The sequence below is a fragment of the Neocloeon triangulifer genome, unplaced genomic scaffold, assembly GCF_031216515.1.
Source record: "Neocloeon triangulifer isolate White Clay Creek 2 clone unplaced genomic scaffold, ASM3121651v1 ptg000002l, whole genome shotgun sequence".
NCBI lineage: Eukaryota > Metazoa > Arthropoda > Insecta > Ephemeroptera > Baetidae > Neocloeon > Neocloeon triangulifer.
In genome coordinates, this window is record NW_026775545.1 from 5,325,682 (window position 1) to 5,347,944 (window position 22,263).

At 36.4% G+C, this 22,263-nt stretch overlaps 2 protein-coding genes across 3 annotated transcripts in view; one reads left to right on the plus strand and one right to left on the minus strand.

Annotated features, from left to right (window-relative positions):
* Positions 1 to 6,086, plus strand: part of LOC132205307 (lachesin-like) — a 136,875-nt gene extending 130,789 nt beyond the window's left edge. Inside the window, exon 5 of the mRNA XM_059634277.1 lies at positions 5,287 to 6,086. Within this exon, the coding sequence (XP_059490260.1) occupies positions 5,287 to 5,459 (173 nt within the window). The 3' untranslated portion in view covers positions 5,460 to 6,086. The remainder of the gene's footprint in view (positions 1 to 5,286) is intronic.
* Positions 6,087 to 10,442: 4,356 nt separating this feature from the next.
* Positions 10,443 to 21,539, minus strand: LOC132205329 (adipokinetic hormone/corazonin-related peptide receptor variant I-like). Of its 2 annotated transcripts, none has more exons than XM_059634311.1 (7): positions 20,306 to 20,682; positions 18,675 to 18,908; positions 18,517 to 18,604; positions 16,830 to 17,057; positions 14,740 to 14,941; positions 12,691 to 12,817; positions 10,443 to 12,489 (listed from the first exon to the last, which is right to left on the minus strand). In XM_059634311.1, the coding sequence occupies exons 2-7, from the start codon at positions 18,848 to 18,850 to the stop codon at positions 12,246 to 12,248; spliced, it is 1,065 nt and encodes a 354-aa protein (XP_059490294.1). In that variant the 5' UTR covers positions 18,851 to 18,908; positions 20,306 to 20,682; the 3' UTR covers positions 10,443 to 12,245. The 2 variants fall into 2 exon arrangements, with proteins under 2 accessions (XP_059490294.1, XP_059490293.1); XM_059634310.1 differs by lacking the exon at positions 20,306 to 20,682 and adding an exon at positions 21,343 to 21,539 and having other exon boundaries at positions 10,444 to 12,489.
* Positions 21,540 to 22,263: the final 724 nt, after the last annotated feature.

Sequence of the window (22,263 nt, forward strand, 5' to 3'; positions counted from 1 at the left end):
ATTATTTTAGCTTTCCGTCTCGCCTTCGCGCAGGTTTTGCCGCTGTCGGGTTTTGACATGTTGGAAAAAAGTATCTGGAAGAAGTTGCCTCCGAGTATAGTGGATAAAACACGCTCATACTCTCAAACACACATACCTCGCCTGCTGTTATACACGTAGGGATTCTAATTAACAAGCTTTATCCCTTAACCCTTTACATCAAAGTTGGCTGTGTGACTTTAATTGCTTCTTAAAGCCGCCGCCTCGCCATCAGCGACAAGCAGGAAACAGATGATGAGAGATGCTTGTTATTTCCATCTACCTGCCAGCTCGCGTTTGTAATTAAAAATAGGACGCAGTTGTTGAAATGTGAATAATTGAATGCAGGCGCGATTTTATTTTCTTTCACATTTTTTCTTAATAAAAAGAACTTCATTAATAAAAACAAGTTTATCAATTTTCAATGTGAAGCATTGTTATGATTAATTTAAATATTATTTTAATTCTTCCATAATAATCCGCAATTGATTCAATATTAATTCTCTATATATGAAGGTAAATTGTACAGCTGTTATGATTATAATAAATATTTTACATTTTAATTTCCGTAGCTGTAAACATTTAAAATGGTCATCAATTAAGATTTTATAAAAAAATGTAATTAAAAAAGAAAAATACAAAATAAACAATACGTATAAATATAATAATTATAATAAATTACTAAATTAAATTTTTTTTAGTTTTCAGTGTCTTTTTTTATATTTGTTTTATATTTTACTAAACTGTACTAAACTAAAAAAAAAATTAATAAAGAATTTTAAACATTATTCTAATAATTTATTTGGTGAATTGTTTCAATTTCAATCAAAATATTATTGCACAAATTCAAAAACTTCTCTTTTTATTTATTTTTTAATATTTCATATTGTTCTACTGCTTGACCATAATTAATTCAAATTTCATCAAAACCTTTGATTTATTAATTATTGCAAGAAATTCTGATATTTTACAAGCCTGCCTTCTATAAAAGTCAATTATGTCATCAATGTTTGAGCATTAATAAAACTAAAGCAATCAATTATACTTGATTTAACTTATGTTATAGAATTTTAAAAATAAGCTCGCTAAAAAAAAATACTTTGTTAAAAAAAAAATTGCACTTGGGATTTGTTCACCCAAAAAAAATTACATCAAATATGTCCAGGTGTAAATTTAATTTTATCATTTTTTTTAGTGCAATAATTTTTCATAACTCCCAATAGATGTGACAAATTCCTAATTTAAATCTTCACTGCATCTCCTTTATCCTTGACGATTTTATTTTTCTTTGTAAATGCGTCTTTAATGGCTGCAGCGTACACTTCGGACACGCCATTCTGCAAAATTTGTTTAATCACCTCCGCAGAGGAAAACGGGTCACAAGTCTTTTGAGCGAACACATACAGAATAGTAGAAGCGCGAGAATAATGAATTCCTAGGCGCGGCGACACGAGCTGAATTTTTATTCTGAATTACGCGCGAGCGGTAGTTTCTCTTTTGTGCAGCAACGTCGGAGGCGCACGAGCTCTTTTAATTTAAAATGCGCACAAAGCTGCCGCCCGGCCGCACACTCGAGTTTATGGGAAAGAAATTTCTCTCGCACATGCAGAGTTACAACTGCCGCTAGTAGTGCATAACAATAACTCGTCGCGGGTGTCGTTCCATTAGCACGAAGTGACCGATAAAATTTTACCTAGCCCGAAGGGGGATTTAGTGAATTAACCAAACGGCGTTGCAAGTTTAGGGCCGGGAGACCCGCATTTGTCATAATTTCAGTTGTCCTAAAAGTTCTAAAAATCATTTGTCCTAAAATCATAAAAATTTAGCAAAATTGAATACAATAAAATTGATTTTGCAGAAATTAAATGAAATCAAGCATCAAATAAATTTATAAAACTCTTAAGTTTATTTTATTGAGTAATCTCAGTCGGTCTCGAGCCTTGGCCAGTCTCGGTGGTTTTTAGTTCCATATAAGCAAGTTTTTTTAGTTATTAAATAATTTAGTTTAAAAATACGTTTTAATTTTAAAAATTTTATTTTTATTTAATTTCACTAATATTCATCAATTTTATTGAGACTGAATGCATAATTTAATGCGTTAAAATTTAATGAACCTAAAAAGCAACAAAATAAATATATTTAGATGAATCTGAAGAATTATATTTTATTTTAGGACAAATGAAATATAAAATATGGAATACTTTTTTTAGGACTTTTGCTTTTAGGAAAAATAGATAAATCAGTGTGAGGACAAATATATTTAGGACAAATAACGGCGACTCATAGGGCCGGCAGGCAACCGGCGCGACCTGGCCGTACGTGCCGGTTGCATAAAACTCCGGTTCGAAATTAGCATGCGCGCGTAAACCTTTTCCGATGTAACGACTGACCGCAAACTAACGGCGCACTTCACGTCGTTAATTAACTTTGATGGAACATTAACTCAATAATTGGCGTTTTGCTGTTGAGAGGGCTTCGGGCTGACGTCACTCGTGAGAAATTGATTTTATTTTAATTCTTCGGAGAATGGGGCCAGCGAGATAATTAATCACTTGCTATTTATGCGTGGAGAAAAGCGGCTTTCGCCGCTTCGCTTATGCTGCGGAGCTGATTTATGTTCAATGCTGGCGATGAATAATTTGTTAATGCCAAAGTTCTTTCCTTCTGCGAGGCGAGAAAACAGCAGTTTGCTGCTGAATCAATGTTTAGCTTGTAATCATTTAAGCGAGAAAAATTGCTGTCAAAGTATTAAATTGAATAAAACATAAATTTTTTAATGATAAATCTTAAATTGAGAAAAACCATTCAATTATAAAATTTAGTTTGCCAAATTTATATTATATTTTGTACGTGTTTTTAATTTAATTATCTTCATTTTCATTTTAAATCGTTTTAATATTATTAATATTATGTTAGGTAAAAGGCAGTATAAGATTAATTTAATTTATTTCTTTAAATTAAATTTCATTGGCAAGTGTAATTTTCTGGAAATACGTTGGTATCTTAAAAACTTACAATTTGGATTTCCTGTGCCATCGATCTAAACTCTAACAATAATAAGGAGGAAGTTTAAAAAATCAAATTATGTTTTTCTTTTTTCCCACAGGTTAAGTCCTGTTTCAACTTAACTTTAACTTTTTGAATCTTTGGATAATTTAAATATTTTCAAATGTGACCCACATTTAATAATCAATAAATTTCTTCTTCTTCTACAAATCACAATTCCCCTGAGGTTATCCAAAATCCAGTCTAATCGCGTTCAATATCGCCTTTCTTCCTTCCTAAATAAGTTACCACCAGGAGATGACAGGAAGAACTTGTGAAATTTGCATTCATCAATTCCCAGAAGTCTAATGTTCAGAGGGGGAGAAACTGTTCGAATACAGGACCCAAAAATTATGCATAAACTCCCTAAAGAGACGCAGGAGACGCATCGCTGGCAGCACTTTGGCCGTTCGCGAAAATTCCTAAGTGCAAATTTCTCCAGCAGTCCCTGCCGGGTTGCATGTGTTGCACAAGTTAAAACCTCATTTCGAGGGCAGGAGGCGAGAACGGCTCCGAGAGAGCGAAAGGAAGAATCGGGCCAGACGTTTCGAGAGGGTCGGTCGCCGGAGTTTCTTGCAAAATCCGAGACACTGGCAGTTGGCCTGGAGTGTGTAATGGATGGTAAACATACCTCTGGAGTGGGCCGCACGCGCCAGAGGGTTGTTGGCAGCAAGGCGGGGTGGATGCCAAAATGATAGTTTCAACCCTTCGCCCCGTTAAAACAACTCCAGTGTTACGCTTTTGCACAATGCGCTGGTGCTGTAAATGACCTCTCGAATAATTTGCGAGAGCGGCTCTCGCCGTTTGCGGTGTGTTGAAAGGAAAATAGGCAAACAATGCCGCTTAATTTTGTGCGGGGGCGGGGACGCTTGAGCGACGAGAGTTCAACCGTAAATTACCTTGAGTTGTGTTGTTTCTCCATTTACATTTGGAAAGCTGGAGAATTCGCTTCAAGTTCTTTGTTTTGTTTACCCGGAAATCATTAAATCTTGTTTGCATGTGCCGAAAATAAACACCCAACCTACAATAATTTCATTAAAATTTATGTCGTTTTAAACCTTGTAACAAGTTAGAGAGAAATTTAATTAGACTGGTGATAGTCTGTTTTTAGTGATTCTAGCAACGACATTCTGTTTCAAAATTTTGTGTGAGATTTAAAACGATTATTAGGGCGGATATTTTTTTTATTTACCTTTTGAATACAAGTGCTTCTTTCAAAATTTAGTGTCCGGATTAAACATATATCTCAATTAAATATTGATTATTTTATAGACTTTGAAAAGATTAAGTTGTTTGAAAAGTTACGTTTGACTTTTTTCAATTTGAGTCTAAAAAGTCGTTTTTTCAAGAAGAAAAATAAGATTTTTGCAATAATACTAATTTGGTGGGGACAATTTTAGATAATTCCTAATAATTATTGTCAATCTAAAAATAAAATGAAATTGATTTCCGATCTAAAAAATTAATATTTTCAATTAACTGAGCCTCGAAATTCTAATTTTTAGAATATTTTATAAATGTTTCTGTTTCAAATGAAATTATTTCTGATATTTACGTTGTCTTGCTGCTATATTTTGAGCTGTTTCTAGTCCTTTTATTTCTCTCTTATTGTTGTTTTCAGACTAAATGTTTCTAAATTTAAACTTACATTCAATTTTGAAGCTTCTAAATATTATTTTATCAAAAAGTTGTTGTTTAACCTAATCATTATTTAAACATGATTATTTCGCAAAAAAATCATTTTTTAAGGCAAAAAAATTATACAGATTAAATGAAATCTTAAGAATAGAAACTAACCATTGGCCAAATATGAGCTTAAAAATATAGCTTTTTTATATTTTCACAAGTCATTGATTCGTTGAATTTGATTTTTAATGCCCTGCAACGTTCATTTCATCAGTCATAAAACTGCATGTCTCTTGAAACCCGCATAAAATTCCACCCCGTATAAACCGACAAGTCATCTCATTTGCCCATAAACCGACGCCATCCCTCACGCCTGCCCGTCTCTCTCTGTGCGAGGCGGAAAATTCTGCGGAGGCGGCAGGCAGGCTTGTGAGATTTGGCAAACACAGTCATAAATCACCTTGATTTTCATAACATTTGCTCGAAGCAGCGTAATAGGAATTTATACTGGGGCCGATATATATAATTCATGAGAGTTTGAAAGCGCGAAAGACAGACCGACAGACACTAACATGTGGCCCTTTGTGACTTTTGCAGGCGAGCACCCGGCCGCGATGCAGCGGGGCAAGAACAGCGCCGCGCCGTGCTCGTGGAGTCACCTGTCGGCAGGCCTGGTGCTCTTCGCCTGCTGTTCAACCCCCAGGGCCGCCCTGGCTACCCTGCTGGCGCTCGGGGTGGCCGGACACTTTTTGGGCTGGGCGGGCACATAATTGGCGGCGCCCGCCTCGGCTGCGACACTCATTGAACGGCCTGCCTGAGGATTCATCACCCCCACCATCAAAAAAACACTCAAGGACTGAAGGAACAAATGAACTCACACCCCCGAACCACCCCCTCGATTGGCACACTCGAAAATAATCGGAACCCCGGAAGAGAGTCGCCGGCGGCGTTCGGTGCTCGCCGGCGGCCCCCCTGTGAAATTTATCCAGAGAAATGATATGATAATTTCGCTCTTTATACATATGTATTTCACTCTCTGCAGAATCCTCAGCACAATCAACGAGTAAACAACTTGTATTCATGCATGTTTGTGTGTGTATAAAAATGGGTGGGAGCTGCAAATATTAAAAAAACAGACTTGATTCGTTGGTGTACACACGGTATGAATGGCGCGCGACGAGTGCAAATTTTACGACTGTCCACATTGCCATTTTGTAATTAAAGAAGCAACAACAGCAAAAAAGTAAAGAACGAGACGAGTTGTTTCCTCGCGTCGTTTCTCACATTCATCATTCGGGAGTGAAAAGGGCAATTCTGTAATTACGATGAAATAGAAACACGAACACTCACAAACACACACGCGGAAAAGTATGATGTGTAGATTGTAGGAACAGCAGCCATCTGCGCGATATTCAATATATTCCGGCGCGGCTGAGGACACGTCGGTGAGCCGTTTTAAAATTGTTAAATCGTGTAAAGAGATTTTTTATCGAATTAAATAGGCTCAGAGAGGTGGATTTTCCACCGCTAATTTGCAAGACTTGCAGATACAAGGGAGAAAAAAATGTGCAGTGAAAGGCAAAAATTTGTTTTCAATTTTGACGCTCAAATTTCAACATTGATTTTCTCATTTTTGTGAGAGTAAAAATTAAATTAATTACAACTTATCTTATAAAATTATTGTATTCACCACTTTTCGGCCTAAAATTCATTTCTTTTCTAATCTAGTCATGCAAGATTATATTTTTGCAACATTTAACTGTTTTTTTTTTCTATATAATTTCCCGAATGCTCTTCAGCAAACTTACTCAGCGATTTTAAATGCAAACTGACTTCTTCTTCCTTCCGGTGCTATTTAAACGGTTTTCAAAGTACTCTCGCTGAACGAGTGTGCTGAACGTGCAACGATTTGCGCCCCATTGTTTCTGGGAAACTGCAGCAAATCAGCCCTAATGGCCATCGCATCGATCCGCTTATGCGGAAGGGGAGCGAGATCGAGGAGTTTTGTGCTCCTCTCTTTTTACACTTCCTCTTTCTTTCTTCTCTTCCTGCTGCAAATTGAGAGTCAATTTATTCATACACGTTTCCCGATTCTGCACACTTTGCACGTTTCTTTTTCTCTCCCTGGTGCGCTGCAACCTTGCCCGGCACAGCTCGCGTGCATGCACGAATCGAGGTCGCTGCACCCGTGCTGGCTCATCTACATCTGCTCGCCGATCCTCCTCGCCGCGCAGTGACGATTATAACATTGTTCTATTGAAATTGCTGATTTTATATTTTTATGTCCTACGATGTGTGCAGGAATTTCTGTATAAGAACGAGTGCGGCGAGAAAATGGAGAAAAAAACGAACTTCTGTTGAAAAGTGCGAGTGATTTTGAATATGCGCGCGAATCAATGGACGCGATCTGGGCGAATGTTATATACACTTCAAAGAAAAGAAAGAAAAAACAAACAGCTAAACTGGTATAAAAATTGTAAATAAAACGAAAAGAGAAAATACTTGAAGAAAAATAATCAATATAGTGACGTTAAAAATAATTCAAAGTGCAATGTAATAGACCAAAAGAGTAAAACGAAAAAAACAACATTCTTTCCTCAGTGTATAAAAATACATAACTGAATATTATAATCCTATGCCGAAATTTAAACGTAACATCTCCTCCTCACACGACGAAATATCTCTCTCGATGCATATGATCGCTGTTTGGCTGCGTGTGCGAGTTCGAGCTCGGGACGAACGGAAGAGACGAAGACGCATTATTTCTTCTTGTGCATCGGCGCGCGTTTGTTTCTCTCCGACAGCAGCAGCCAGCAGCGCCAGCGTTTTCTCATTATTTATTTACAGCATCTGTCACGCTCCACAACCAACTTTCTGTCATGTGAAATTTACATTCGCGAGCGAAAGAGCGAGCGAGCGATCCCTGTTTTTGTCTACCAATCATTTACGTCCGCTGAAATAACCCTACATGTGAAACCACTTGGGGCATATCTTTGTTTGTTGCTTCTGTCACTGTTCCATTTCCACGTATTGCTCTGAAAGCCCAAAGTTCTGTACGAACGGACGATTAATTCGTAACCACAAAGGAAAACGCAAAACAACAGCTGAATTTGATTAGCCCATAGCGATGCGTTGTACTTAAAACTTTGTGTCCACCATGATTTGGCGCAGTGAGAGGTGCATATTTTTATTTTTCAGCCACTGAGAACATTTTTTTTATATAAATCTAGACACAAAATGAAATGTTTAAATAATTAATTATTTCCATTAAAGTTGATTTAAATTTCTCATTAGCGATTCAATTTTTTTAATTAAAAGTAAAAATTTTTAAATTAATTTCATTTGGAGAAAACATTCCATATCCCCTTCTTAGAACGCAGTTTTAAAGTTTTAGATTTTTTTAAATTTATTTGATTGTGATTTGTGATATCTAACAATTATGTGTTTTTTTTCTGAGTCTCTTTTTTATTTTTCCACCCTCTTAGGCGCCAAAACTTGGTCGCGTTTACAAATCCTACTTTGCTCGAACGTCGTTTTGGAGAACATCTCTCATCTATCCAATGTGGTCAGAATGCTGGAATGGAATTATTATTATTCAATTATTACTGTTCTCATAACACGCATTCACACACAGTCACACATCCCTGTACCCCACGCTTGTTGATTTATGTGTCTTCGGATTTAATTTCCGCTTTGGAATCGCAACCTCTTCTCTCTGAATTAGACTCCAAAATATAAGGGTTGATCAAATGTCTGATTTTATCAATTGTCCAATTGTTGTATTTTAATAACGTCATGGTGTTGCTAATAAAGAGGAAATATTGAAACAATCTTTATTTTATTTCGACACTGAGAACATGAACTTTTCACCAGGTAGTTGTTAGAAATTGCTTTAATTGTGAAAGTACTTTATTTATTAGCTGTATTATAATAATTAATAATTTAATAGATTAAAAGTTTTAAATTTTTGTCAACAAAACGTAATAAAAAGTAAGTATTTGGGTTGATAATCATAATTTAGTAAATATATCATTTTTTTAATTATTAACAATTAAATTATTTTATTTTATTTTTTAATATTTTTAATGTTTACAATTTAATCATGATTTATTTATTTTATTTTATTAAAAAGATTGAAATTTGTAAATTAAATATTGCACTTCTCTTAAGTTGTTTCAAATGATCAATCTTTAAAGTTTATTGTTATCAAAATTAATATTTTCTCCTTTATTAGATAACCTCTTGTTTAAATTATATAGCAAAGTTAAGTAAAAAATAAAAGTTGTCATAATATGAATTTATTTTTAGTTATTACTTTGAATTAATTTTTTTCATTCACCTCTGATTACTTTGCACACAAAAACTCTGACGTGCAGAAATTATGTTTCAATATGAATTTTAATTACTGTAGCGCATGATTTAGTGATGAGCCACCGACCGTTTATTACACTGAGCAATAAAAAACTGATCACGCCGATCGTCGTGTGATGAATTAGCTGCGTAATTGTTGTTCACAGAGAGCAATTTGTTGGTGTTTTACGAGCCGGGATCATTTATCGAGCGGACAAAAAGTGTATGATCCGCTCTTTCTATCTCTCTCTGCGCGCACCGGCTGCTTTTTGCGTAATTACTTGGCCGTGCGCGAAACAAAAGCGGCTCCTTTGTCCTTTTTGTCGAGCGGCATCTCCTCGCTCTCTCTCGGTGGGCGAAATTTGCATAATATTCAGGGCCGATCTTCAAAGACGAAATTTCGGCCGCAACATACTACACGCGCGCGCGGGCATTGAATTTCTTCGTGCAGGCAAACCACAAGCCGCTCTTTAGCGAAAACCACGCCCTTGTAAATATCACTGACTGAGGCATTATATGCGCGTCTCTGCACGCCAGAACAAGTTTTAATTGAAACCTCATTTCATTAACCACCCACTTGAAAATCAGTCGTGTGGCAACACCCCCGGTCGAAGATGGAACAGCCACCAAAGAGATTGTTTTCGCCCAAGACATATATGCGAGCAACAAACAAACATTCCACCCTGAGAGGGAATTCCAATAAAACTGCCTTATCATTTCTTTCGGCAAGCAGATTTTTTCATTAGCCTGCGCTGTTTAGCGAATCATCTTTCTTAAAAGGTCCGTTTTACTTCAAGCAGGAGGATAATAAAAGCGCGGCGGTTTTATTGCCGTGGATAAAAATTTTTTGAGAGCTCTGCCGGCGCCGCTACGGAGAAAAGGAAAATCTCGGAGATATGCAGACGGCCGCTGAAAGAAGAATCCTTTTATCCAGATTGAATGTGAATATTTCAATACACTTTAATTTCCGAGAACTGGCTTTCATTCTGATTTTTCAATATTCTTTTTCACAATTTTTGGAGTTTCAAGAAACTTCGGCAAGCAAAGTTGATTCCAGAAACAGTTCTATGAATTTTATTGCGGTTAAAATTCTAATATAAACTGACTGAAGTCAAGCAAAAAATTTAATTAAATTCAAATAACAAAGCTTTGAAGTTTTATTTCCTTTTGACAGTCTTTACAACGCTTTTATATATCAAAAAGAAATTTTTTTTAATTTTTTTTTCACTAACCTTTTTATGTTTCACACTTTAATAACTTAATTTTAATCATTTCTTATTATTCAAACAGTTTAGACATTTCAAAAGGTGCAAAGTTTTGATGATTTTATGTTTCAAACTAATTTCAACTGGCATTTTCCATTAAAGCAGGAAATATTTCTACAGCAAAATTCAAGAGAAATAGCTCGAATTTAATTTCTTCCTCCTCGCATATCTTTTCTCATATTTTATTTTAGCCTTTATTCATTCTTTTCGGGAAAAAGCACTATCTACACTGCCTTTTTCATCATTCCAGCTAAAAGCCGGCGAGGATTTATTTCGAGGAACCTCCCATTCCTTAAGCTCAACTTAAACACACATGGAAACTCCTTACAATGCCGGCAGGAAAAGCAAAAAAAAATCATCCACGCAAGGTTGCATTCTGTATTACTTACACGCATGACTGCATTTCACATTTGAATATTTATTATTCCTTCTTCCGCAGAGAATAAAGACATGAAGTTTTGAGCACTTCACTTTGGCTACAACCTAATGAGAACTACATACAGGTATAATATACAAAATAAACCGCACATTCATACATATTTCGGTTTTACAAGTTTAAAATAACGTATAAATTAAGTCGTTTATCGGCAACAAAATGTGGAACTGCAAGGTATGTACGAATGGGGGAAGCTAGACGGGTCTGTATTTAACATTTCGCTGCAGATTTGCGGAAGACAAAGGTGAGCTGCCCGCAAGAAAAATTTACGGCACCCAGGGGTCGGCGAGTTTTGAAAAGGGTGCGCATGCAAACATTTATTATACTGCTGCCGGGATATATCTTTCTTTTCGGCTGGCCGCGCGGCTTGCAGGTTCATCATGTGGATTGCGAATAAAAGAAAGATGATAAAGGAGATCAACTGTTGAGGGTCGCCAGAGAGGTCGTACGTGTGTGTAATATACATAAGATACCCGTTGTGTGTACTATTGACCTTTCCACTCTCCGATTGGCACTCGAGCCGACATGTGACTTGGGATGTGTAAAAAAGAGAGAGCAAGCATATCTCCGGCATCAGAAATAAACCCAAGTGTACAAAGTATTATATACGAGAGAGCGCGCTTCGCGAGAAAGAGAGACTTCAAAGGACGGTCTGCTCGAATAACAACAAGAGCAGCAAAAAAGCTGATGAACGGATCCGTCTGTTAATTTATTGCTTGTTTGCTGGCTGTCGATGAGACTTTGGAAGCGAGCGGATTACTCATTGACTCCAACGTTGGTTACATCAAAGATCTTGAAGAGAGATACGTCGTAAGTAAATAAGTGCACTGAGAAACGTGCCCAGTTTAATGACTGTACCCAACATAATTTTTTTTATCACCGTCCAAAAAAAAAAAACAAAGTTGTTAACTTCAATAATAATTTAAATATTTCATTTTATTAGTAACATTCAGATATTTAAAATGATGTTTTTTATAACTTTAATAAATTATATCAATTTTAATTTGTTTCTACACCTTTGACATGGAATAAGAATTATATTAAATACAAAATAAATAAGTTGAAATAAGGAACAAGAAATTTTGGAATCCTATTTACATTCATCTGCGCTTTACAATTAACTAAAGTGCATGAATGTGCCCTTCAATTTTAGATTTAATTAAACCTGGATGCTCTCCCATAATTTTGCTTTCTAAGCTATTTTTCAAGAGAAGGCACAAATAAACTAGGTTGAATCGAATCCAAATAACAATATGATTAAATTCTTGTTATTTTTCTTTTTACAAAACAATCATAACTAAAATACCTTAACACAATGTTTAATTTTAACCGATTTCTGTGATTTCTAGTTGCGCATCTCCCTTCAAGATCTTTCTCCGATTTCCTCGTTGACTAGGTTTCGAGATAATAATCGCGGCCCGAGGGTAAGAAACACGCGAAATTTGCGCCCGGCGAGAAGGCGCGCGTTCTTTGAAGGCCTCGCCAACACACAAAGCGCGCTTATGTTAGACTTGCTGCATTATTTTCGCCGGCATTTCCGGCCCAGCCGTGCTCGAATTTGGCCTTTTCAGCCTTGTTATGGTAGTAATTTTGGCGTTGCTCGGGGGCGCCGCCGCTACACTAGGTCTTTTGATGCTGAAAATTCCGTACACTAACGGGTTGAAGCTCGAGTTGGTGGCGCCGAACAGGAACAATAGCTTCTGCACCTTCTGGTCCACGGCTGATGCGCCGCTCCGATCTATCCAATACCTGATGACAAAGCAAAGCGTCCTGATTGGAGTAGATCTTGACAATTTTAAATTTCAAACTGTGACCATTTTGATTTGATTATTTATGTACATTTCAATTTAATTTGCTTCTTTCCAAAGGAAGAGGAAAATATTTTTTAGTAACTTTTTAAAGATTTTAAAATATTTAAACAGTCAAGTGTAATAAAATTAAATTGTTTACCAGATAAGCATGATGTTGTAAGGAGTCCAGCAAACAATGAACATGGCAACAATCACCACGGTCATCTTCAAGGTATGAATCTTGGCTTTGTACAGGTTTGCAGAGTTAGACCGTCGTAACTTAGATCCTAAAATAGAAACGAGAAAAAAAATATAGAGTGAGACAGATAATCAGCAAAAATGATTTTATATATTAGGTGAATTTGATTATAAATAAATAAACCTAAATCAGAATCAATGATTCATTAAACCTTTTGAAATGATCAATTTGTATTTTTAAACATATGAATGGTGTATTATGGGAGGGAAAAAATATTTAAGAATATTAGAATAAAAATTCCTCAATATAATAAATCCACTTTTTCACAATTATCTTTCCACTTGGTTGATTAAATAACAACAAAATTGGTCAACATTAACTTATTTTTACGATTTAATTAGTTTAATTTTTGTACAGCAATCACAAAAATCTACTTCAAATCAGTGCATTGACATTCTTTGTTCGCCCATAAATAAACAAGTATCGTTCACCTTGTTCCCCCCAACAACCCCAAACTCAACCCGAATGGGCTGCTTTGCTCAGTCGTAATCGAAACTGCACTTGTAAACATTAAACATTTATGATTATAGTCGTAAACCACGCCACCGTTTTCTATGACGGGGGCCGTTTTCACTAAAACGGCTGTTCCAAGACATATAAAAGCGTTTTCCCCTACGCGCGGAAAGAAAACAGAGAGCAGGTAATTTAAGCTAATAAATACGTTCGTTTCCACCCTCTCTCGGCAGTCCCGCCAGCGAAAGCGAGCGAGGCTTGATTGCTTAATTTTGAATGCACCCTCAACCTGCTCGGCACGGGCGTCGTGCCGGTTGCATACCTCTGCCGTTACGCACGCCGGCCAAATAATAAGTATTCTTCGGTTCGCGGGCAGGTGGGTCGGCGCACAGCAGCAAATCCAATTTTATTTTCTCCCTCTCATTTGCTTACACATCTGCAGTGGAAGGCGCGGACGGAAAAAAGGCAATTACCGACGGAAAAAAAGAGAGACGAGGAACAAACACGGCGGGGTTAGACAAACCTCTTGATCCAGACTAGAGAGTCTGTTCTTTTCTGTTTTTGTTTCGCCGTCTCATTCACACGCTATTATTATCCGCAGGCGTGTGTGGGTTTGCCAGGTCAACGTAGGGGTTGTGAAAAATGTGAAATTTTCAACTTAATCGTCTCCGTTCAAAAATTAGTGACAATTTGAGCCCCTTATTTATCATTGTAAGTTAAATATCAGTCATAATTTTTTACTGTTGTAAAAGAAATTAAGGTTTTTGATCAAAACTGTAAATATCGTATTTTTTTTCCAAATCCACTCTATAATTCACTAAAATTTAGACTTAAATCAATTTCCTTTTATCATTTACACTTAGATTTTACAAAAGAAATAAGCATAATAGCTCTCACTCCATTATATTTTGAAAATTTGTACAATTTCAACATAGAGAATATTATTCATTAACTTATAATGCATTATTTTACATAATAATAATAATAATAATAATAATTACATTATATCAAAATTTGCCCTAAGAATATGAACGAGATGTACCAGTTTACCAGTATTTAAAGGTAAACTTGTAGTATTCATGTTATTCAAGTACATACATTATTTTTTATTTTTATATATTTATCAGAAAGTTGCACTATTTTTTTCTATGATGTGAAATTTGATTTTTTTTTTTTAATGTCCAATATAAATAACAAAAAGTTAAATGATAAAATAAAAGGTTAAAAATAATTAATAATAATTAATGTTATTTATTTAAAAAGATTTTTTTTCATAATTATTAGTCATAGTTTATAAGTTAAATTTAGTTTAAACTTGCGTATAGCCGATTACCACTGTTTTATCCTGAAGTGTAGCCTATTTTTCACGTCCCTGCGACGCGTGGTTAAGAAAACAAGCCGGAGATATATGGGAAAAAAACTCTCAAAAGACGAGACGGCGGGTTCTCTCGTGCTTATTCGGGGCTCGGGGGCATTATTACATGTCATGGTACATACCTGTATCGACCACTCGCTTGCAGATCTCGAGGATGATCGCCGAGTAGCAGAAGATGATGGTGACCAGGGGTGCGATGTACATGGTGACGACGCCGATCACCGAGTAGGCCACTTGCTGCCCGTGAGTGGGCAACACTCGAAACGTCACGCATTGCGTGTACCACTGGTATTCGGGGTGCCGCATCTCGGAGAACACAAACACCTGCCAACACACACTTCACTTCAGCCGAATAAAAAGCGAAATAAAAAGCAGCAACTCGCTGCTGGGATGATAAATCTTTGCCCGTGTCACGGCCGCTTTGCAAAGGGGACTGCTTTCAGCTAAAGAGGGCCAGACTGCTGGTGAACACGGCCTGACGGTTTTTCTGCATTTTTTTTATACCCTTTTTCCGTTAATGGAGTGGAAGCACCGCCGGAGAAAGTTTGAAGCTTGTGATTTTGTGTACAGAGCCGTTTTGCTCTATGTGAAAATTAAATTTTACTTGTTTGAAAATAAACTGATGAAATAATTTAAACTTAAAAGTCATTTTATTATAATCTTGAATTTGTTTGATTAAGATCTGATAAGACAAAAGTAAATGCAACTAATTGAAATCCTAATATTTACTTAAACTTTGAATTTATTTCGAACACTTGTTGTTAACTTGAAAAAAGAAAAAATCACCTCCCCTCTAATTATGAGCCGTTAACACTTGGTGTTAATTTGAAAATTTATAATATCATGCAACATTACCTAGTAAACGTTGCTTCATTAATTTTTTTTTTAAACTAACCCATTTTTTAAAAAATAGAAGATTAAAACAACTTAATGCTCAGCAAACAAACTTTTCCACAACTTTTGTAATACAGGTTGTGTACATACGCCAAAATTTCGCACGCATGACAAAAAAAAGTTATCTTTCCTTTTCCATCAATTTGCACCAATCATTATAAAAAATTTCTAAACTTTTCTATTTTCCATCAACAGATTTTCGTATTGACTGAGAGGAATGATTAAATATTAATAATAATCATCGTAATGTAACGCAATCTTGGATAAAATCTCGCATTAAAAATTAATAATTAAGTTATCGACATAATAAAGATTAGAGCTAAATACTAGCTGAATATATGGCACGTGTCATGGGAGATGGGACTCTTGTCTTGGCCGGACCCAACAAGGACGAATCAGAAAAAAAATGAATGAATCTTCAAAAGATAAAATAAGAATTTTATCATCAAGATGAAGTAAAGTTACAAAATAAAATGTACAGAGATTAAGTTTAATAACTTTTTTATCTGTAAGGAAAGTTGATTTTACAGTTTATATTTTTGCATTTTCTGCACAACAGTTTATCTTTGTAAAATCCCTCTTGAATTTTTTTGTTTTCAATTTTTGTCAACATTCCACTTCTGCAGGAAAAGCACGAAACGAAAAATACATTATGTGACACCGCTGGAGAAGCTAAGCGCATCAAACGTGAATTATTGAATGCCTGCTGGCTTTTTCTCCGCTTTTGAACGGGTTTGCCAGACCTGCTCTCGCACACGACAACCCTCTCTCGGTCTCTTCCCAAAAAATATGTTGATGCATATAACGTACGTCGTACGCGTAGAGAGGAAATTGCGGTAAAATATTTTTCATGTATTTTGCGAGCGATCAATAAATACATTACATAAGGTACGCAAGACGGTACTTAAGAAACGTCATTTCGATTGGCCACCACCGCCGCGTGTTTGCAAGACAAGATCATCAACTCGCATTAAAGAAGGTTAGCAGGAAATTTCACCGTAATAAATTCAAGCGTCTTTCTGCACCAAAACGTCAAAGGCTGAAGAGGAAATAAAATTTGCTTGGGATTTTTGAGAGAAAGAAAGAGAAAAACGGGAAAAGAATTATTACTATAGAGGAGGGCTTTCCAAATTAATTGAATTCGCAGTACAACATCAAACAGGGCTGGCCCCGTTGATGAATTTTTTAGTTTCTTGGCTCCTTTGAAAGAAGACGTTAGGGACTGGTAGCTGCGCAGGGAGGGCCTTCACGGAAAAGGCTTACTCGGCTTTTTAGCAAAGAGGTTTAAACAGAGGAAAAGGAGGAAGGACGAAAGCACCTGCGGGAGGCTGAGGACGGCGCTGGCCAGCCACGCGGCCGCGATCATGAAACGTCCCCTGTGGTTGGCGTCGCGCATCGCCAGCGGCTGCAGCACTGCGAAGTAGCGGTCCAGGCTGATGCACATGACCATGAATCCCGAGAGGAAGAGACCAAAGGTGCGGAAAAAGGACATGAGCCGGCACAAAAGGTCGCCGCCGCGCCACTCAACAGTCAGCGCCCAACCAATCTGAAAGAAATTATTGAAAATATATTATTTCTAACTAATCATTATGCACGTGCAAATTAAATTTTTTTAACTGAAATTTAATTCAAATGTATTTGCGATTTCTGTTGGATCAGCAAGGCTTTAAATTGCCTCCAATTTTCATTTTTTATGTAAAAAAAACCACATTTCCGTCACATAATTTCATATTATGAAATTTACCTCCAATCAGTTTTATCAGAAAAATTGTTTTTTTTTTTAGTTAAAAGCAGCCAATGAATAAAATTCAGCCAATTTTTTATTTGAAAATAGTAACTTTTCACGGCATTTTTTCGCTTTAAATCCATTATTTCAACACAGCAAAATCATAACAAAAAGTAATAATAATAACAACCAAAATCACTCACATTTACATTAAACAAATACGAATAAAAGATAATCTCCTGATAATGATAATTTACATTTTGCATTTTAGTGTGAATTGATTTGTTAATATTGAAAACAACACTATGAAGACACAGACGTATTTAATTCAGCTTATTTTGGTCAATTGAGTTTCATCATCTAACTATTGATACTCTAATTCTATACACCAATTTAAGAACATGTTTGGTCAGAAATTAGTTTTATAAAGAATAAATTGTACAATGTAAATTGTAATATCATTGTTCATTGTACATAATACAGTGATTAAGGTTAAAAACTATAATTTGAAATAACCAAAAATAAAATTAATATTTAATTAAAAAAATACAAGAAAAAAATTATTATCTAAACTTACAAAAAAATTGCAGTTGAATTTAATTAATAAAATAATTAAATTTACTAATCTAAACTAAAATTTTAAATTTTCATTCTTTATCTTTGTCCTTTCCTCGTTAGACTGTAAGAATTACGCTTTGTTCGTCATCATCGCGTTGACAGGACATAAGCCAGCAAAAATAATTACGAATAATTATTTTTCAAATAAAGCTAAACAAATAGGCGATGCCTTATATTCTTTTAAGAGAAAAAATTTTAAAAATATATACAAAAAATTAATTTAAATCTAAATTTCTGTGACGAGGTATTTATTACATTTTTATTTAAGGCATTCAAGCACCTCTGTAAATCGTGACGCTTTTCCTTGGGCGGAGATGCGTGGGGTGCGATATGGCCGCAGACCGCGCGCGCTCCGTTTAATGACGGCGCCATAAAAAACGGCGGCCGAATAGAGATATTACCGTCGGCTTTCAATGCACCAGAGTGGGCAAGAAATATTTTTCACTCGGGTGCGCAATCTTAAGCTCCGTGTGTCGAAAGGTAATCATTATTCTTTTATGGCAGTATTGTAAAAGTGGTGTAGCGCGAACCCTATATCAACGCGTGCTGCACCCCCTGTTATTGGTTTCGAGCAGGGGAGAGCATCGGCGGAAAAGGAACCATCCATCATTAAGCCCCGCGCGCGTGCAAAAAGAGCAGCTAGGGCAGATAAATCAATTACCTCCATGGGCATCATCAGGAATGTGACCATCAAATCGGCCACGGCCAAGTGCGATAACATCAAGTTCATGTGCTTCTTGGTGGGGCTCCTGAGAATGAATGAAAAAAAAAATAGAAGAAGTCAAAATAGGCGAAAGGGGAATGGGCAGGGGCGCTCACTTGTAAATGCTGTAGAGGACGTAGCTGTTGCCGACGGACGATATTACAAAGAGAATGGAAAAGCCGATGATTGCGACGACGTGGCCGTCGTTGAACTGCATCTCGATGGGCAGCGTCCGCTGGTCCGTCGGGTGCTGTTCCTGCTGCTGCTCCCACGGCATTCCCGGCGCCTCCATTTCGCCCTTTTTCTCTCCGCTGCACTCTTTTTACGAGCCAAGATGTGCTTTGGGCATTCTGCGGAGAAGAGAATGACGCGGAAAATATTATTGCTGCCCGTCAATATATGGTCCGAGAGAGCCTATTGGAAATGAATGTTGGCTGCCAAAATCGAAAATGAGAATCATGAGCCGTCGGCTGTCAAGTACGGCTTGCTGGTTTACGACGACTATCAAAGCAATTTCTGAACTCTGAGGCGGATTAGTCTACCGAAAAAGAAGAAGTGTATTGGAAAAACATATAAATAAATTCAGAATGGACTTGAAATCAATATTAATATAGGATTTTTAGATAAATTTATTTATTTATTTTGTTAATGAACCTCCTTGAATGGTGATTTGAATTTAAATTCGGCTTTTCCTTGGTGGGTTTTTGTGTTTTTATTGTTTAAGAAAAAACAATATCCTGCTCTACAGGTTTCGTCTGACAAAAACCCATTGAGGAAAAGCCAAATTTAAATTCAAACCACCATGAATCAACCCTCAATCGTGAACTTCTGCTACAAAACTTTCCTGAAGTTTGCTTTTATTCTGAATTAGCTATTGCTTTATTTAAGTAAGAAATATTAAAAAAAAAGATTGATAAAAAATGGAATAATATCATTTTGCTCATTAAAAGACATTTTTTTAACATGCAGCAATTTGACCTTATTTTCCTTATTTTTATCTGAAAATGCCCAATTCGACCACTGCCAAGATTAAAATATCTAAAAGGAAATTAGACCCATAAAATTTAAAATATACAAATCGATAAAATGGAAGGGAAGTTTACATTCTATTAGGATGGTTTATACAAATCTCACTCTACATACAGTTAAATAAAAAATTAGTGAATATTTATTATGCTGATATTAAGTATTAAGATTAAGGTTTTTGAATTTATTCAGCCACATTTGCCACACACAAAACTGCTTGGAGGCAAGATCAAATATTGCTTTCAAAAATTAAGAAATTTTTCATATTAATTTTTATTGTGCAATTTAAAAGACGATTATGGAACGCAGCTATTTTTGATAAAGACCTTGAAAGGCGATAAACAAAATTTTAGATTGAATAATTCGTATTTTCTGCCCTTTGCTTGGATTAGTTTTAAAATGGCTAGCGTTATTCCGTGTGATTAAACTTTTCAGAAGCGTTTAAAAGTTCATTTTGAAACTTTGAAAAAGATTAAAAAAGTTTCTGTTGCGAAACCAAACTGCTATTGGGGGTACGTCCCTCCACTCCACTAATTTATAAGGCAATTAATTTAATCACCATTGTGACGTTTATTCGTTTCGGTTGACATGCCGAAATTAAAACCCCCAGCAGCAGCATCTCGTCCCTTCCTTACAACATACCGACCGCGCTTGTTTCACGAACAACGCAGAAGCTCGCGCTTAATGCGTTTTTAGCAAAACTCCTCCAAATTAGACCAACCTCTCGTGCTCTCCTCCAAGTTAATCTCGCTGTCTGCAACCTCCGAAATTCCCTCCCAGGAGACTTATTGTTGCCAGGGACTTTGCCCGAGCAACAGTATCGTCGAGAGGGGAGCTTAAACTGCCAGAAATTTCTTCTCTATTTGTGTGAAAACAGCTATAAAAAAGTGGAACTCTCGTATAATAAATAATAAGAGTGCTGATATCGGCTCTCGGCGCGCGCGGATGGAGTTGCTTGAACTTATGACCTATAAAATTATCGCCGCATTATATAGAATCAGGGACGTTGGGGATAATTTTCAGGATGCAAAAAAAAAATATACCACCCAGAGAGAATTTTATATGCATATATATTTAGATTCATGGATCAAACTCCACTGACCTACATTTTTTTACTCCATAGTAATGAATTATTTGGAAAATAATTAAAATTTAAAAACCAATGGACAAAAACTTTGCTACAAAACCTTAAATCTGAAATTGAATATGAAATTTATGTCCTGAAATTGAATATTTAAATTTAAACCAACACCGAATCGGTCGAGATTCATTTAATTTTCTAGGTGCCTAAATTGAATTCGAGAAATATTTTATATTTCTGTCACATTTCCAAAGAAAATTTGATAAAAGCTTGAATTGCACAATTACCCACAATTCCGTAAATTTATAGTTTTGACTATGCCAAGAATTCTCACCAACTCCATCATATATTATAAAGGTCACTTTTATATCTTGAAGTTTCTTTCTCTCTCTCCGGAAGCAATAATTTACCAAAACAAGCCCCTTAATTCTGCGTTAAGCCAAGTTGGTGACGCAGATTTAAAAAGACGGCCGGCAGCACAAACAACGCTGGTGCCAATTCAGAGCGGGCATTAATTTGCTGAAATGGAGTGTCAAAGCACGGGCGAGACACAACTAATCGAGCAAGAGAGTGAGCATTTGATCCTGAAACCATTTCGCTCGCTCGGCACACTAGGACACAATTGTTGCCCACCGCAATTTAACACACACACACCGGTCCATCTCTCCTCGACTCACCTCACTCGCGCGCAATTATCGTCGCTGCAAATAATCCCGGCCGCGTGTGTGAATGGCGGTGTTTAATATTCCAGCGGTGCACCAGCACTAATAATTATTCATGTTGTTGTGATGATGCATGGCTCTGAACAGAGTCTGGATCAAAGATGATGATATACGCCGTCCATGATGACGAGCCGCTGCCTCGAGAGTAAAAGCATAGTCGCGGCCACGTGATGCCCGCGTGGCCCATCGCGGTCACTCAGTCTCTCCGTGCAGTGCTTTTTTTCCTCTTCATTATTATAATTTTTATGCGCTCAGAGTCCATATTTTGCACAGATATACGTTTTTTGCCTCATTCTCTTGTGCAAAACAAGTTTTTGTGCTCCGATTCTTTTTCGGGCTGCTGAGTTGTTTTCAGCCGAGAAAGGCTTTTTGTGACTGCAGCCGGAACAAAGGGCGCGAATCGCGAAAAATAAAGGAGTGCCAAACTTTTGTTTCTTTGATTATAACCAGCTAGCTAATAACAAGGGCGCTGCTTTGAAATTTTGCTCTGAAAAGAGGATGATTTAGAACACCGAGCTTTTCTCTCTTTTCCGCCTGATGATGGGAACTTTTAATAAGACTGCTGCTTCTGTTTATTAAGTAGGTTCCGGTAAAAGATCTGGCGGGGCAAGTTGAAATGGGCTTTCGAGTTGGCAATCGGCATATTTTCAATTATAAAGGAAACAGCTCAAATTGCATTTAATTGTCTTTTGTGTGGGAACAAACAAATACCTTTTATAAGCACAGCTAACATCTGTTACATAAAGAATATGTAATTATTATTTTTTTTCTGAGCTCTTTTGTTTTGCGTTAAAACTGTAAACAAAAGGGGAATGTGAAACTTTGGGTTCTTTTGTATAAAATGCATCACAAATGTCAATAAAAGTTGGATGAAAG